The following is a 17,561-nucleotide window of genomic DNA, read 5'->3' as shown; positions in this document are numbered from 1 at the left end:
CAGCATTCAACACAATCATTCCTCAGCACCTGATTGGAAAATTGAGCCTGCTGGGCCTGAACAGCAGTCCGGATTGGTAACAGCATCTCCAACACCACTACCACACTGAGCACTGGAGCCCCTCAGGGCTGTGTGCTCAGCCCACTGCTCTTCACTCTGCTGACTCATGACTCTGCATAAATGCACAGTTTAATCCACATGATCAAATTTGCCGATGACACGACTGCGGTGGGTCTCACCAGCAAGAACGAAGAGTCAGCATACGGAGAGGAGGTGCAACAGCTAACAGACTGGTGTAGAGTCGACAACCTGTCTTTGAACGTGGACAAAACAAAAGAGCTGATTGTAGAATTCAGGAGAGCACATAAAGATCACTGTCCACTTAACATCGATGGATCCTCTGTGGAGGTTGTCAATAGCACCAAATTCCTTGGTGTCCACCTGGCGGAGAACCTCTCCTAGTCCTTCAACACCAGCTCCATAACTAAAGAGGCCCAACAGCATCTCTACTTCCTGCAGAAGCTGAGAAAAGCTCATCTCCCTCCATGCATTCTCACCACCTTCTACAGAAGGACTATCGAGAGCGTCCTGAGCAGCTGCATCACTGTCTGGTATGGCAACTGCATCGCATCGGATTGCAAACCCTACAACAGATAGTGAGAGCAGCTGAGAAGATCATTGGAGCCTCTCTTCCCTCCATCACAGACACCAATCGCACCCACTGCATCTGCAAAGCCACCAGGAGGACCCCACACACCCCTCACACACACACACACAATCTTCACCCTGCTGCCTTCTGGCAAGAGGTACCGGAGCATTTGGGCCCTCACTGCCAGACTGTGAAACAGTTTCTTCCCCCAAGCCGTCAGACTCCTGAACACTCGGTGACTGGACTGACACACACACCTTCATACATCAAGTGACTTTTTGCACAGTGTTCAGTCTTTTGCACAACCCACTGTCATTGTTGTACTTTTCTATTGCACTGTCCTGTGTCTTTATCGTTCTGTTCTGTCTGGTGTTGCACTTGCACTTCATGTGTTGATTGTCTGTTATGTCATATGTGGCACCATGGTCGAGGAGGACTGTTGTCTCGCTTCACTGTGTACTGTACCACTGCACATGGTTGAAATAAAGCCACTTGACTTGATCATGAATATAACAACTATAATAATTTGACTTCATCTTTGCTAAATAGTATCTGTAAATCTGACTGTTTCCCCAATACATCTACATCCAGTTCCTTCCACACCTACATGAGCAGGAAATAAACACTTACACCCTTACTGTACAACATTTGCAAATTGGAATATATTTCATATGTAACATCTAGTCTGCATCGTTTACCTGGTGTAATAGGTGCTTATAAATTATCTGATCTAACAACTATATTCTTTTGACTCTTCTATTCAACCCATGGTGAACCTAACATCATGTCCACCAGGTCTACGGTACACTAATAGATTATCTAGCCTATAAGCTACAGAACAGTCAAGATCTCATTCAGGGCCAGTAACTGTTTTTCACTGACTGGCCAGATGCCCACCAAGAACAACCTGATAAACACTGCAAAAGATTGTTGATCTTATGTTTGGTTTTAATTTGATCTATTTAAGGTCTCCAAGTCAGCTTTCCATCAGATACACTACATGGACACTGAACAATATGAACTTTCTCAAATGTTTGCCCATATAGTGTTGAGGAGAGTGGTTGATCTCATTTAGAGAATTGCTTGACTCTTTATTACAGACAATATTAATCCCCACTCATATGATGATTGTTACTTTACATTTATTGCTGTCTAGTGCTCCATGGCATGCATACAAAGAATTCCCTATTCCCTGCTCTTCATTTTATTAAATAACAGTGGACCACATATGCCTGTGGTGTATATGATTTAGAATAGTTACTGCTCTGACCTCTGTTGTTTCTCCAAACAGAAAAACAACCACCCAATTGTACAGTCTACCCCTTTGTTTACCCTACTTAGGCATAAAACAGTAAATCCAACTTGGGGAAGATTTGGGGGGGGGTGAAGTCAGAGACGCTGGGTCCTCAACTTCTGCAACAAGGCACTCAAATGATACACAGCACCGAAAAGACAAAACAGAGGGAGACTCACAAACAAATATACAAGACCCAGGAGACGCCCACCATCCACGGCATCCAAGGGGGCTGAAGATCCGAGGCCACGCGTCCCGATGACAACCATGCGTCTAACCCAGCTGAGGGAAGAGGGAGGGCCCGGAGGGAGACCTCTGCCTTTTATATGGAATCGGGGGCATCGCAAAGGGGAGAACAGTGATGACGATTCTAACAGTATAACTGTCAGTTTTTTGCTTTTTAACGAAAATTGTTAACTTTCAAGATTTGGTTTGGTCCAGGTTACCCACTCCTGGCTGATACTGAGTGCAAGAGACTGTAGAATGGCTCAGTTAAAAGCCAAGTCTGACTATCCAAAAAAACAAAAACAAAACAAACAAACAAACAAACAAACAAACAAAACCCACAGGTGGCAATTAGACTCATAGCAAAGTCCACATGAAAGAAACTGCTCGACTTTCCTAGTATTAGTTAGCTTACTTCATTTCTAGCAGAAGACAACATGTTTGAGTTATTTTAGCCAACATGTAATCAGGCAGACCCTTTCTTTCTACACAATACTAATATTGTAATAATAGTGATAATCCATTATCATTATAACCCACATAAAGGCTGTTTTGGACAAGTGTGTATTGCTCTGCATATATTTTGCCTGTGACTGCTGCAGGTGACAGAGCTTTCAGTAAGCTAAACCCATCACTTGACTGGAGGCCTCTACAATGATGCTCCCACCTCCTTTCACGTTCTTGACTTGGTTAGACGTTGTGAAATTGCTTAACTATGGAAATAATTCTGTCATCATACATTTGAGGTCATCTGTTGCATCCCAGGCCTCTTGGTGTTGCTGAGCTATTCAGTGCATTTGTTCTTTATAAGAATATACTAGACCCACATCACCCCTACTTGTGGCCCATATATCGATGTGAAAAATATACTGCAATTTGGCCCTTGAAGTTATTTGGCCCTCTTTGTTGCAGGGCTATGTTAGCTGGTAGCACAGCTGTTTTTAAGTCCTAACATGCCCGAGAGCGTTCATAGTGGTAGGTTTTTGAAATCAAGGAAAAAAGACAGCTTTCAGAATACTTTATTTCATTTGTGAGAATGTTCACCTTCTCTTATTAAACAGGTTAAATCACTACAGCTGCATCTTTAATCAGTATGTACAAAGATATTAACACACAAAATAAGAAACATCCTAAACCTGCTCCTTGCAGAGCCTGCTCTACATTGCCAAATTTATACAGCCTGGATTCCCCCCAATGGTTCTTTGTTCATCACTGAGCTCTCAGCTCAAGATGAACAGACTCCATGTGTTTGTAAAAGTCATTATTACCTGTGTTATGTAGTGTTGTAACAAATGGCCCACATTCTGACACACTGACCCTGGTAATTACACACTTCGGGCTCAAACTGATAAATCTTCATTTGAGTGGAGGGTGGGTAGAAAAAGTCTTTTCTACTGTCACCTTTTTTTGGGACTGGGTACTAGCATACTTCAGTAGTAGATACTCTAATTTACAACTTGTAGTACTTTGTGTATTAAAACATTAAACAACATCAGATTTGAGAAAACAAAAATCAAGTGCACTTTATAAAATACGCATGTAGACTACTCAAACTGTTATATCGTTTCTATAGTTGTGTCAAAATCTGTTTCCCCATTGATTTCCAATCCTACAATCACCTGAAACTAAACAAATTCCCACATAAAGAGCTGCTGTAAATATTAAAGGAGAAAGAGAGTTCAACACAAAAACCAGCATCAAAAAATATGTCCAACCATACCCAGCCCGGCTACGCTACAAGCAACATCTACTGAGCCTGGAGTAGTTTGATCACGTTGATCAAATGCCACACACAACTGCAGGACCATAAACTCTACATAGAAAGATAGATGCAGTCACTGGGCCATGGTGACTGCCTTTAAGTGCAAACCATTGATGCCAATACAAATGCAAACTGTATATAAAAGATGGACGTAGCCACTGGGGCTGCAAAATGAAGCCAATGGCACATGTCTCTTAAACCTATATTTTTTTCTAATGGCCAGCAGGAGTTGACTGCTCTGGGTGCAAAAACACATCCAGTCGTATAAGAGTCTGAGAAAACACTTTCCTGGTGATGCCGTGGGCTTGTTTCAGGTCCAATTGAATAAAAAAAAGTTGAAGTTCATGAATCATTAGCCGATGAGCATATAGTGCTCCTAAGTGCACCAATCAAATCCAGCCCCTTGGTAAAAAAAGAAAGAAAGAAAGAAAAGAAAAAGAAAAAGAAAAAGAAAGCTCAACTTGAGCTTTACAAAGCCAGAGGTGACGACATCTTTTATATACAGGATATGGCTACAAACCATCCTGTCTACAGACTCCCTTTCAAAAAACATCAACTATTATTTGGTTGTCATGTATCGCTGAGTACAGAATACAGTTTCCAACGCCAGCAATGATGTTTGAACCTTCTTTGTATCAGTTCTTTTTTAGTTTGCTTTGTTAATCAAGCAGTTAGATGTTTCCAGCTAGTAGCTAGGCATCCAGCCTTTTTTGAAATCCACAAACAGCCACTTCCAGCTTCAAAGAGGCAACAACCTTATGACAAACTCAAGGCCTCAGGTTGTCAGTCTACCATCATCCATCTTTTATAAGGTCTATGTGGAACACACGAAACACTGTCCAGTTAAAGAACTGCACACAAAAAACATACCAGGAGTGTGATCTATACAATGTCCAAGGTCTAAAAAGGAATGTTAAAATGTACAAAATATAAAAACTATAAAAACTGTGGTTCACACGACACTGCACTTTAACAGTTTGAAGGCTTGTCTTTTAAACAGAGGGACTTTTCGCTTTCCTATTGACTTTCCAGTGACTTGTACACTAGAGACACATCCACACAAATATGAATAAAATCAAGAAACAAAAATGGGGTGAGGTTTAATGTGAGGTTTAAGTACCTTCAAAAAAACACTTTCTGCTTCCAATCTCTCACATGGGTAAAGAATTAACAAACAAGTGTGTGTGTGTGTTTACAGCAGTCCAGTGGGTGTGTGCGGTGCTGCAGTACTGGTAGATGGACCTGCCTGAAAGGTATACATGAGTGTTTTTGCTGCTGGGGCTGATAACCATATATCAGCTTGTGTTCCTACAGTACGGTATAGTTGGATTGCTAAGGGGGAAAAAAAATTGGGTCATTGTTTTTTTTAACCTTCCAGCAAAGTATTTGTCACACTAGTTAGCAACCAAGTGTGAATCTGCAGCACCTCGGCTGTGCTGCTGCTCTGCTTAAAAAAATCGTATTACAAATCACACAACATTTACATCAATACAGACAAATGTGTAACAGGCCAAGTTAACTAAGCAGTAAATAGGCAGCTTCTACCAATGAAAATAAGAGCAGTTGATGAAAGACGGCAGGCTGAGGTAGAGCGTGGCAGCGACTTTAAAATGTTGCTTTGAGCAGTGACTACAAGTTCTAAAATGTGAAAAACATAACCTTAAAATTCAGGTCTCTCTTTTCAAAATACTCTTCACTCTTAGATCCAAAATATAAGAACCAGTTACTTCACCACTTTGTACTAGAAACATAAAACGTGGCAGTACACGATGCAGTTTAACAGCCACGAGAATATGGACAACCACATGCACGCACACTCACACATCTATATATAAAGCACCAGACACACACCAAGAAATAACCATACAGCAGCAAAGTACACAAGGCATAAGAGGTACCGCTTCATCAAACGGACTCCACAGTGATGGAAGATTCCTACTTTCAGTCTGCAGACCCGGCTGTCCACCAGCTACCTTTTGACTCCAGCACATATACTGTAGAGATAAAACACACACTGCTACCATCTCTTTTTCATGAAATGAGCAGAGCGACAGCGGGTCAGACTGACCTTTTTTTTTTTTTTCTCTTAAGCATCCACTGAGCTTTTCACTGTCCTGCACTACAGGAAGCTCACAGTGTCCGCACTGTAAAGCTCTGTCAGCAGTCACCAAAACACAAAGGCTGCTGAGATGTGAGCTCTAATTTAAACAACAAAAAACATCCTCCTCAAGAGTCCATCTTCCCCTCTGTCCGTTAAAGTTAACTGCCAGCGTGCCCGAGCTGTTTCCTGTAACAGTGGCAGGTGTTACGGCAGTACAGCTGACACATTTCGCCTCCATCATAAGTCAGTGACTTTGTTCTCCACAGCAGCAGCAATCTGCTGCAGTCTATAGCCGAGTTGCATCTTCTGGGCTGTGGTGTCCTCCTCCAGCGCCGTGATGATCTGATGGCAAAATAATGAAGAGGAAGAAAGACTGAGAATATAGAAATGACAAACATTAGCTGTTTCTCAGTAAAGATATTCTGTCATATCCACACGTTTTGGGGCAGTAATTCTGCCTGTGCGCACCACCGCAGTGAATTTGAACTCAAACAAACAAGATGTGACTGAAGTTTAGACGTTAGTTTTAATTCAGGGAGTTTAGCAAAGACAATTTGTTTGAGTACATTTTCATAGGCTCTAAAGTAACATTGACAAATTTTCTCATCTATGAGAGAGACTGCAAACACTTCAGGAATGGCCAAATCAACAATTTGGTCCATGGTTAAAAAGGAAGGCTCTGGGCAGCTTAGCACAACCAAAACACCTGGTAGACCCGACTAGATCCCCTAAAAAGCAGGTTCTTCAGATGAAGGCCAAAAAGAATCAGAAGTGGATGTTCTAATTCAATTCAATCTTTTAAATTTTATTTATGCAGTGCCAAATCACAACAACGGTCGTCTCAAGGCGCTTTATATTTTAAGGTAGACCCTACAATAATACATACAAAGAAAAGCCCAACAATGATATGACTCCCTATGAGCAAGCACTTTGGCGACAGCGGGAAGGAAAAACTCCCTTTGAGCCAAAAGCTCAGACTCCTCCCCGTTTCTAACAATTTCCCCACATTGCTTTTGTCCCCTGAATTAGTGCTGTTAACAGCAGTTTGGAGTAAGGCATAGTTGCTGCTGTTAATTAGCCTCAACCTTCTACACTCAGCCACTTTATTGGGTGCACCTTGTTAACACTAGGCCCTCTTCGCCCTGAGAACTGCTTTCATTGTTCCCAGCACAGATCCACCACGGTGCAGGAAACCTTTCTCAGACGTTTGGCTGGACTTGTTGTCAGAGCCATCTTGTCCCTCATTCCACTACATCCCAAAGATGCTCTATTGGACTGAAGTCTTCTAACTGTGGTGAGTACACTGAGCTCACGGCCATATTCAAGAAACCAGTTTAAATGATGTGAGCTTTGGAATATGGTGCATTATCTTGCTGGAAACATCAGACATCAGAAGATGGGTCACAAACAGGTGGACATGGTAGATTTTGTCATTTTGCACCACCATTGCAAGCGTGAACACTGAAAGACATTAACCGCCGACCACCAAACGGTGACCCTAACTTGTTGGAAGTTGCAGCAGAAATCAATACACATCACACCAGTGTTTTTTGTCATTGTCCAATTTTGTTGAGCTCGTTTCCTGTTCTTAGCTGACAGGACTGGCACCATGTGTGTTGGTTCTGCTTCAGTATCCAACATGTTCTGTAATAAAGCAATGCTCTGCTGCTGTCTGAGCTGCTGTTTCCTTCCGGTCAGTTCAAAGCTAAGGTGATCAAAGCAGGGTATGATCCCCTTAAGAACTGTCGCTCACTGGGTAATTTCTTCTTTCAAACCATTATCTGTAAACGCGCCCCCCCCCCCAAAAAAAATAAATATGGTTGTGTGGAAAGATCACAGCAGATCAACAATTTCCAAAATACTCTGGCACCAACCACCAGCAACCGTGCCACATCTAAAGTTACGTGAGTCACCTTTGAAATTCAGCAGCTTGCCCAGGCCCACATGTCTAAACACAGTGTCAGCCATGTGATTGGCTGGTTAGATAGGAACCTTGATGCGTTCACATCCCACAAAAAAGAAGCTGCTGAAACTAAGCAAGGGAAGGATTATTGCTTGGATGAAACGGAGCTCTGGAGTGAATCAGAGGCTCTTTTGTAATGAACATAACTGATTACTTCAGAAAAAGAACCGAATTTTATCAATGAAAAAAGACTTTTCAGAATTTTATGAAAATTATCTTAATTAATTAAATTGTATTAAATGTGTTTTGCATTGTTAGACAGTCTCCACATTGTTGCATCATGGTGTACTGTTCCACCTCTAGTGGCTGGAAAGAGTAGAAACACACCTGGTCGTAGTATTTATTGATGTACTTGTAGAGCTCGTGCAGTGCCACCAGGTAGTTCAGTTCTCCCGAATAGTTCTGAAACACAAGGCATTGAAGTGAACTGTGTGTGTGTGTGTGTGTGTGTGTGTGTGTGTGTGTGTGTGTGTGTGTGTGTTCGTGTGTTCTGAGCTGTGGCTGCACTCACCCTGGACAGTTCAGCTAGAGCAGAGTTCATCTCCTGGTCACTGGCTGAGATGGTCTGCCTGATGTCAGCATAGTACCTGCAATAACCATCACTGTAATCAACCTCAAACGTACGACTGATAAAATACGTTTATTTCACAAACACCTGTTCAGTGTTGTCTGAGCAGCTTAAGCAATCCAACCTTTCCACCATCTGTTTGTAGCGGGGGATATCTCTGGCATACAGCAACTTGTTGATGGGCGAATCCTGTTCAAAAAGAAGAAGAACGACATTCAAAGACACAAGAGTAACAGGACGCTGCTGGAAAACTGGCGTTTGCAAACGTACTAACCCGGCCCAGCTTGTGCTCTGCAATCGTGCACGAGTCCATGAAGGTCTGGGCGATCACAGAGAGCACGGCATCCACGTGGTCAGATGCCTGGATGTCGAAGATAAACTGGGGATTCTTCACAATATTGATCCAGAAACGCAGAGGGAGACTGGAGAAACAGTACCGACAGTATTAGACATGACAGAGTCCCACTATCATCTGCCAGCAGCGGTCTCTATCAGACTATCGTCTACCTGTTGGTCTTCCAAATATGGATGGTCTCTGAGTCAGAGATGCCATGTTGTGCTGCCTGCTCATCCAACAGGTCGAAGAAGTACTTGACGGCGAGCGGGACAGGACGGCTCGTGCTCAGGATCACCGTGAAAAGATCGTCCACAAACTTCTGCAGCGTCCCCTGACAAACACAGTAAAGTTCACATTAGAGCATAAGAAAGTGAAAGTGTCAGCACTCTGCTCTTGTCTAGCTAAAAGAATATATGTGTGTGTCTGTTTAACTTTGTAGCGTTGTAGCTTACAAATTAGGAGAACAGCTGTGTGTAGTTTAAAAAACAGATTGATTTTTAGAAAGTGTGGTACTCCTGTACTCCTCATCTCCTTCCTACAGTCTCTACTCAATGGGACTAGACCCAGATGTGTGTGTTGTACCTTCATGGACAGCAGGCGGGTCAGGTAGATCTCAGGGATAGCCTTGGCCCTCTCTCTCTCCCTCAGGCTGCCTCTGCGGTGTTTGGGCAACTCAGGCTCCTCACTGGCTTTTACCAGATGCCACAGCCTCACTCCACCTTCATCTGCATCCTCCAGCATTGGCGTCTCTGCACACACACAGGTTTGATGCTTGCCTGTGACTCGCTCTCTGGTTTTGCTACTTTTGATTTCCTCCATCTGTCACTTCATGTTCCACATAAACACTCACACAATTTGAAGAACTGAGTAGGGAAATGATCGAATCGTTTTTACTGTCAGTGTGACAGTCAAATAACGTCTAATGAAAGATGAACTGGCTGACAAGTTGATTTATCTTTTATTTGAACAAACTCACTCTCTCCTGCTATGTAGTCGTGGTTGTCATGGTGAATGTGTTTGGTATGACGAGGGACCAGTGCCACCGTTGCGCCATCTGGGACCTATGGAGGAACACAAACAGCCATTGGTGTCGGCTGTGTCCTATCCCAGGCTATGAAACAGTGTAGTTTGCTTTGTAAAGCATTCAGTGATAACTCTGACCTTGTAATGCTGAAGCGTGTTAAGGCGTTTCCAGCTACCCTGAACCACAGATGTCAAGTCCTCGTCTGACAGGATGAGATGACCGGCAACGCCCGACCTCCACTCTGCATGACAGAAGGCAGACGCACATCAGCACAGTGATTGTGGGACATGCTCATCTTAGCAAACTCGAGCGACTTAACGATGTTCACAAATTCATTCAGGTGCTCCCATCATCAGCTCAGGCTGATGTTATCATGCAGGTACTGACAGTGCTGTAAAATTTAAATTTACCACGTTTTTCTCTCATCTTTGAGGAAAGTGTTGACAGCCTGAGCAGTCAGTGAGCTTGGTTTGGATTCGTTTTTGTCACGCTGTAGGGGGCGCTACAGGGCAACAAATATGAAAAGAAGGAACGCTAATTCACGAGCGCTGCACTTATACAGCGCCAAATCACAACAGTCGCCTAAAGGCACTTTATATTGTAAGACCCTATAATAATACATACAGAGAAAAACCCAACAATCACATGGTAGTCAAGGTCCCACCGATGTTTTCCACATCTGTCCTGCTCTCATGCCCCTAAACCCCAGTCTCTGAGAGCCTAGTCCACAGAAGCAAGAGATATTTATCCTTGTAACACTTTTCACGTACATAAGTCAAAAAGTGCAAAGTTATTAAAACATGGTTAAGATGATAGTAGGAATCAAACGACAGGCGTTCAATAAATTAAACATGCCTGTCACAACCCTGAGAGGTGTCAGGCACCACAGCCAAAGCTGAGGCCCCTGAAGCCATCACACAAGTTTACTTGTGAGACACATTTGTGAATGACCTCCCGATTCAGTTATTTCCTTTGTTGCGATGAACTCGTCCTTACAGCTCTGCGACTTCAGTTGGCTCGATGAAGCTGCACACCTGACTTCCCACGTCTGCTCCCAGTTTATGACTCCATATTTCTGCTGGTGTTTTAATGCAAATGAAGCCCTCTCTTTATAGCAGTCAGTGAAACGTCCTGCCTTTCCCCATTTTGTTTTATTGCTTTTCTGGTTGATCATACTGAACTTTCTACTTATCCTGTGAAACTAAGCTCTCTCCTCTTCACTCATTTTACGTCGCTCAGCTAATTTGTTTGGTTATATTTTATCGAGCTGCTCCTTTATTTTATAAAAGGTCCTGTTTACTCTTTTAGATTTCCCAACTTATGGGTAAACTAAAAGAGAGATCATAAAGAGACATAAGTACCAGATTCCTCGAGGCTGACACAAGGTGCATCAGTTTTCAGAGTCTGGTGTGTCACGCAGTGTGTGGTTCTCACCCAAGTCCAGCGACTCGGCGTGCGGCCGGTGTGAGAAGGATGTGCCTTTGTACACCTGATCCAGTAGCTTCTCTTTCACCTGGGTAATGGTGTCGCAGTCCAGTACTTTGGAGGGCACAGGCTGGGTCTCATTGACCCCTCCACCCTGCACCAACACATTCAGTGTCTGCAGGGAAAAGAAGAGTGAAAGGAGGGGAAGACAAAGAAAAATACAACCTCCTTGGGAATTTTTCATTAGAGCCAAAATGGTTATTTATTTCAGTCTAGACTCCCCTCACCAGGGTTTTGTACTCTACGTCCTCTCGCAGCAGGCGGTTGTCGTTCAGGGTGTACTTTGCTTTGCCAGTAACAGCATCCACCGGTCCTTTATCTACCTGGTGCTTTATGGCCCTGAACAGCATGTACAGAGGCTCCCCCGCTGAGTCCTACACACACACACACAAATAATTAACACACTGCAATGCACCAATTCTTACACAGTGCTTCTCTACACACTTCATGTGTTAAAGAAATGTTCTGCTAAGTCAAACCTTGAGGAAAACCTGAGCTTCATATTTTCAGATTGGTGGAGCAGGTCTCCTGTGAATCAGGAGGTTGGTGGTTCTAGAAAGCACGTAGGTGCAGAAATAAGTGCTTCTATGTATGAGTGTAAACAGATGAGGCATAAAGGAGTAGAAAAGCGCTATATAAGAATCAGTGCATGTACAAGAAATGTTTCCACTGTACTGGAGTGACTGGAAGGACTTTCATTCCCCTCTGTGTTTTGACATGTCAGTACTGGAAACTGCTATTTAAAAGTTACTGCTGTGTGCAGCAACGTGGGTAATTTTTCTATTTACATGTTATACGATATGTAGTTGAGTCATTGGTGCAAATGTCAGCTTTATGCACTGAAATCCTTAACGCAGCAACATGCTCTGAGGGCTCTCTGAATAAACACAAGCACAAATATGTACTTTTCTATGAATGGTGTGATCACAAAACAATAAATTAAGCATGTTTTGTTTTTTTGCTGTGGGAAATTAAAGCGTTTGCGCACTGACTTTAATGAACAAAAAGGACACAGGTCACAGCTTTAGTGGCTGCTTTTTGGAGCTTGGTCCTAATTTCAAAGTCATTATATTCCACTTTAAAATGCCCCCAAGTAAAATGTCAAAGTCTTAAAATGTTTTATATCCCAATATTTTTAAAAAAGACTTATCCCTACTACTGTGCATCACTGCTTTTATGTTGACTCACCCTGAGGAAAGCATAGAGGCAGATAGACATCCAGTTGGTCAGCAGCTTCTCCACCACTGTCTCTGTTCTGCAGAGAATCACACACACTTGCAGCAGCATTGCAGCTTCTGAACATGCCAAAGACTGAATCTATGAGCAGCAGCTTACCTTCGTAACATCAGTTTGGGGTTCTTGGCCACATACTGCTCCACCAGATCATTCAAGAGCGTCTTAAGGATGTCTGTGAAATACTCCAGCTTGCCATGAAGCGCCACCGTCAGCAGCGAAGCCACGTAGGCTCGGTCTCTGGGGGAGAAGGTCCGCTGGCTCTCCAGAGTATGGATGAACTGAGAGGAAAAGAGGAGATGAATCCTCGCTCTGCAAAGCTTCATTTTAGCTGTGATTGTGATAGCGACTACCTTGGTGAGGAACAGCTTGCTGTTGAGCAGGTTGGAAAGCTGCACCAGGCCCTGCTCCACCGTCTGCCGCCGACACTCCTGAACATCCAGGTCTCGTCTCAGAGGAGACTCTCGGTGGCCGGGGAAGAAAATGCGCTCGGCATACATACGGTAGTCCAGGAAGGGGATGCCTGAGCCGACCAGGTCACTGGACATATCCATCATCTCCGTCATCAAGTCTGGATCAAAGTGATTAAGAACACAAAGGTCAGAGGCTGCTGCTACAGGCCAGTGCCAGGAGGCACGAGCTTGTAAACAGCAGCTGGCAGAATAAAATCTGGGGGTTCTCTGCTCTCAGCCTATCGCAACTATAGAGGTGAAGAAAACTGATGAAACATGGGGAAAAGGCCCTCCTATCTCCCGTCTTCATCCATATAGCCGCCGCTCTCTTTTTTCCTCATAATGCTGTACCTGTGAACTCTTTCTTGCAGCGGTCCCTCACACTGGTCTCCAGGTTCTCCAGTTGGATCTGGACCTTCTTATAGTCCCTAAGAGCCTGCTTACTCTTCCTCCTAACAGACGGGAAGAAGGTTTTACATACGATTAGTGGAAATCCAGTCAAACTGTGCAAGAAATTGATTCTGTGGACAGGTGTGTTTCAAATTCAGATTAGCAGTATCTGTCATTCATTCAGTTCATTTTATCAGCTATCTGCTGCAGAATTCTGGCTCAGTTGTAGGGGATTAAATAATTATTTCACTCAGTGACATATAAATCAATTTATAACTTCCATGTAACGTATCCGGGTATTCTGGGTTTATTTGATAGGACGGAGGAAAGTGGGGAGAGAGAAAGAGCAGGTCCAGGGTCAGACTCAAACCTGGGCGTGTGAACTGAGCTTTGAGACATGATTGCATGTCCAAGTGGGTGACCTAAACTGGGACCCAGTACTGCTCATTTCTTTATGTGTGAGCAAACATATGAATTCAGCAGGTAGAGAACCACTGTAGCACTCATCTGCACACTAAACACACAAAAACACAGACTCTCAGTCCACCCACTGACCTGTAAATAAGCACAATTATGAGCACAATGAGGACCACTATGGAGGCTCCAACTCCAACTCCAATCTGAGCCTCTAGTGGGAAGGTGGACAGGCTCAGGTTGTCGTACTGAACCTTGCCGAGATAAAAGTTCAGGTTGCCCATCTGGACCTGAAATACATGTTAAATAAAAAAGTGAGGTGCTTTCAAACTTGAGTGGCCCATCAGGCGCTCACACGGTGGTGACACTCATTTTCTCACAGTGAATTCGGGGAGATTGTCAGAGCCCTCTCGCTTCTTGCCGTTTGGTCCTGGTGCAGGCTGCTGTGGTGGTGGCTCACAGTACAGATGGTTGCTGGTCAGGGTTTTCACAGCACATACACCTTCTCCAATCAACACCACCACCTCCTCTTTAGTGATGGCTAGGTCCAGGTGTTCCCCCTGAGAACAGGCAATAAGACATAAGAGATATATGTTATGTCTGCTTATTTTGTCAGTAAATAAATAAAACTGAAACATCGCTGCCTCTCCTCTCACCTCCAGCTGGATGAAGCTGCCTGGGTTATAGCGATATGCCTTAAGAGGGTCCTGTTGGTTCAGGGGTTGCAGGGTGGGGTTACGCTCATAGCTGAATGGCTCAGAGTTCAAACTGCTGAAGTCAAAGCGCAGATTGTCTAGCAAGAACTCCACTGTGACCCGTGACCACCAGATGGTGGAGTCCACCATCGGAGAGCGGCACAGGATGAGAGAGGAGGAGTTTACCTCACAGCGCTCAACGAACTGATGAGAAAGGCAGATTTGGGTCATTTGGGTTAAAAGGTGTGAACGATCACTCGAATGAACTGCTCTGTGCTGAGCAGCACACACCGACCTGTTTGACGGAGCAGAATTGGTCTCCGGGACAGACGGGGTCAGGAACCATCCTAACCGACCTTCCCAGGGTTTTCTTCCATTGCTCTCCTTTGCTCCTCTTCCTCCGCCGTTTCCTCTTCTTGTTTTGGCCGACCGACTGGAAGCGGGAGAGAGTCACCACCATTCGGGGCTCCTGCACCACATCCAGGTTGGATCCAGACAGCTTGATCAGTCGACCGCCACTGTAACAATCCAATCAACCAGAGCAGGTTAAAACGTTGTGATGCATGCTCAATCGCCCAAGTAAGGAAATCCCAAAAAGGTGATTCTGTTTATCTGGACGCAGAAAATTGTCATGTTGATCAATGGTCAAGGAACTGACCTCACAGCTCATTGTTCATTCAGTGGTGCTAGTTTCAGTCATTGTGCAAAAGTACTGTTTATAAGGTTGCAGTGTAGTCACAGTTACAACCCGCAGCCAGCTGAGACTGGATGAAAACGCTACGTCCAAGTGAACAGAATCAAGTTTTTAGAGCTTCAGAGGTATGAATACGTTTTGAAGGCTGAATGTGTGAGGGCTTTCAGACTTACTGCAGGAAGCTCCTGGCTGGTTCGGCACGGGTGATGTTGGGGTTGTTGGTGTAGTGGTAGGCGGGGCTGCTGAGGTGACGCTGGATGCTGCCGTAATGCAGGGTGACCTGGTGGTCTCCTGTTTTATTACTGCTCCCCGTCACACACTGAACACTGTCACTCTGCACCTCTGACACACTGAGGGGGGAACAAAGAAATGATGAGATCCTAAGGTGACACGAAGAGGTCAAAGGTCAGTCTGACCTTACAACCTTAAATGAAGAAAAACAGTAGCACCGACTTTGCATTAACCACAAACAGGCCATTATACGTGTGTGTCTTACATGTTACAGGGGACGTCCCCGACAGTGATGGTAAGGTCAGCGGGGCGACCCGTTAGAAGGTTTTGGCCAGTGATGTTCAGGGATGTTCCCCCCGCCTTGGGGCCTCTTTCAGGTGACACTCCTCTCACAACTGGGTTCTAAGAAGAAGGAGAGAGCAGCTGTATTTCACAGTGTAACACAGCTGTTTGCTTCTTGTTGCATATTAAGAAAGTCTGTCGATAGTGAGAAACAAGGACTTTTGGACTGGCTTGTGTCCTTTCCCAGTTTGCCAAATCCAAGAACTTATTCTTACACTTGGATCCTCTCAGCCTTAATAAGACAGAGATCCAAGGAAATATATGGAAAGAAATTCCAGTGTTTATGTTAAACTATTATCTAATATAGGGAGATGTATTTACACAGATTTATTTAAAAATGTGGACTTGTTGAGAAATATTTGTGATTACTGATCGTGTGGTTAAAATCATTCATCTTAAACGGTTTAAGAAAGGTAAAACTTGGCAAAGATTTCTTGTTTCTTAGATGTGCGACTTCTAATATTGTATGAATTATACTGTTAAAGAATGCAGCCCACATTATGTTATTATGGATATGTGGACCAAAGAGAACAAACAGAAATAATAGCAGATGTTCTCTGCTTCAAACACCTCCAGTGTTAGAACCACAATTTCATTATTTTATAAACAATTAATAAATAGAAAGAATATTATACTAAACTTTCACCTCTTAAAGTCACATTTTTCTCCCAGCAATGTAGGTTTTAGTGTCCTTTGATGCAACAAAAATGCCAAGTTTCACAGACAGGTCAACAAAATCTAATTTACTCTACCTGAATTTAATATACCTGGTAGCTGAATTTCTGTCTGGAGAGGCCAAATTCTCCTCCATTCACTCTCACAGACACATGGTTCGTCTTTAATCCGCTGGCTTTGGTCATGCACACGATTCTGGAAGACCAACATTGCTCTTCAGAAAACCAAGCCATGTTTCTGTAGTTTTCTGATCAGTACAAAGAGAGTCTATGAGAAACAACAGTAGTGCATGCATACCTAGAGGAGACCTCATACAGGTTGGAAATCACTGTGCAGGGCACGTCAGCTACTAACACAGACTGGACGATGTCTTCAGCCTTCTGACCCAGGTTGGAGCCGGAGATGGTCACCATGGTGCCTCCTTCCAACAGGCCAGAGAGTGGGTCGACCTGATTGGAGGCAGGAACAAAAAATCCAAACAACCTTTCTAGTTTTTGACCAATGCAAAAGCATTCACAAAAGAAAAAACAGGTCCAACCAAGTGTTTTATTACAATAAATTCAAAGCAAGTGGTGAAGCCACAAATGCAAACACATATTTTTAACCCTGTAAGACCCAACCCATCAAAAATGTACCCATCAGAAGATTCTGATTATTTGGAACTGAGATGTTTATTAACCCTTATAACAAAATCCACAAACGCTGTTGTGAATGATATATTTTTATTACATTTGATACATTGGGAGTTTTTGGCAACTTTTTGTTAACAACAATGTTAATTTTAGACAAAAAAAACGTTTTGTCCATAACATTTTGAAATTATGGCAAGTATTGATCACATTGATGAGATAGAGGTCTCAGAAACTCACGTATCAAATATGATACAAAGGGCATTATAGGGTTAAATTCAGTGCAACTTACACTCTCTGAGGGCATTATTATCACTGACGTCTAACACAAAGAAATGCTGATCAACCAAAAGCTTTTTCAGAGCAGGACTAACAGTATGATTTCCCTCAGAACCTTA

At 43.5% G+C, this 17,561-nt stretch overlaps 1 protein-coding gene across 2 annotated transcripts in view; it reads right to left on the bottom strand.

Moving 5' to 3' along the window:
- Positions 1 to 3,171: 3,171 nt before the first annotated feature.
- plxnb1b (plexin b1b) overlaps positions 3,172 to 17,561 on the bottom strand; it is a 94,909-nt gene continuing 80,519 nt past the window's right edge. For both annotated transcript variants that reach the window (XM_085272845.1, XM_085272846.1), the window contains 23 exons: positions 16,832 to 16,983; positions 16,627 to 16,729; positions 15,783 to 15,919; positions 15,460 to 15,636; positions 14,888 to 15,110; positions 14,554 to 14,796; positions 14,278 to 14,457; positions 14,039 to 14,187; positions 13,445 to 13,545; positions 12,995 to 13,212; positions 12,744 to 12,922; positions 12,597 to 12,663; positions 11,636 to 11,782; positions 11,358 to 11,523; positions 10,061 to 10,164; positions 9,876 to 9,960; positions 9,482 to 9,648; positions 9,070 to 9,230; positions 8,837 to 8,984; positions 8,687 to 8,751; positions 8,506 to 8,581; positions 8,322 to 8,396; positions 3,172 to 6,373 (listed from right to left, as the gene is read on the bottom strand). In XM_085272845.1, coding sequence (XP_085128971.1) covers positions 6,269 to 6,373; positions 8,322 to 8,396; positions 8,506 to 8,581; positions 8,687 to 8,751; positions 8,837 to 8,984; positions 9,070 to 9,230; positions 9,482 to 9,648; positions 9,876 to 9,960; positions 10,061 to 10,164; positions 11,358 to 11,523; positions 11,636 to 11,782; positions 12,597 to 12,663; positions 12,744 to 12,922; positions 12,995 to 13,212; positions 13,445 to 13,545; positions 14,039 to 14,187; positions 14,278 to 14,457; positions 14,554 to 14,796; positions 14,888 to 15,110; positions 15,460 to 15,636; positions 15,783 to 15,919; positions 16,627 to 16,729; positions 16,832 to 16,983 — 3,228 coding nt within the window. In that variant the 3' untranslated portion in view covers positions 3,172 to 6,268. The remainder of the gene's footprint in view (positions 6,374 to 8,321; positions 8,397 to 8,505; positions 8,582 to 8,686; positions 8,752 to 8,836; positions 8,985 to 9,069; positions 9,231 to 9,481; positions 9,649 to 9,875; positions 9,961 to 10,060; positions 10,165 to 11,357; positions 11,524 to 11,635; positions 11,783 to 12,596; positions 12,664 to 12,743; positions 12,923 to 12,994; positions 13,213 to 13,444; positions 13,546 to 14,038; positions 14,188 to 14,277; positions 14,458 to 14,553; positions 14,797 to 14,887; positions 15,111 to 15,459; positions 15,637 to 15,782; positions 15,920 to 16,626; positions 16,730 to 16,831; positions 16,984 to 17,561) is intronic.

The sequence above is a fragment of the Mchenga conophoros genome, linkage group LG5 (genome assembly GCF_057382185.1).
Source record: "Mchenga conophoros isolate Kocher_MC1m ecotype Shallow Benthic linkage group LG5, M_conophoros_male_GT1.1, whole genome shotgun sequence".
Classification (NCBI taxonomy): Eukaryota; Metazoa; Chordata; class Actinopteri; order Cichliformes; family Cichlidae; genus Mchenga; species Mchenga conophoros.
This window is presented reverse-complemented; position numbering and strand designations above follow the sequence as displayed.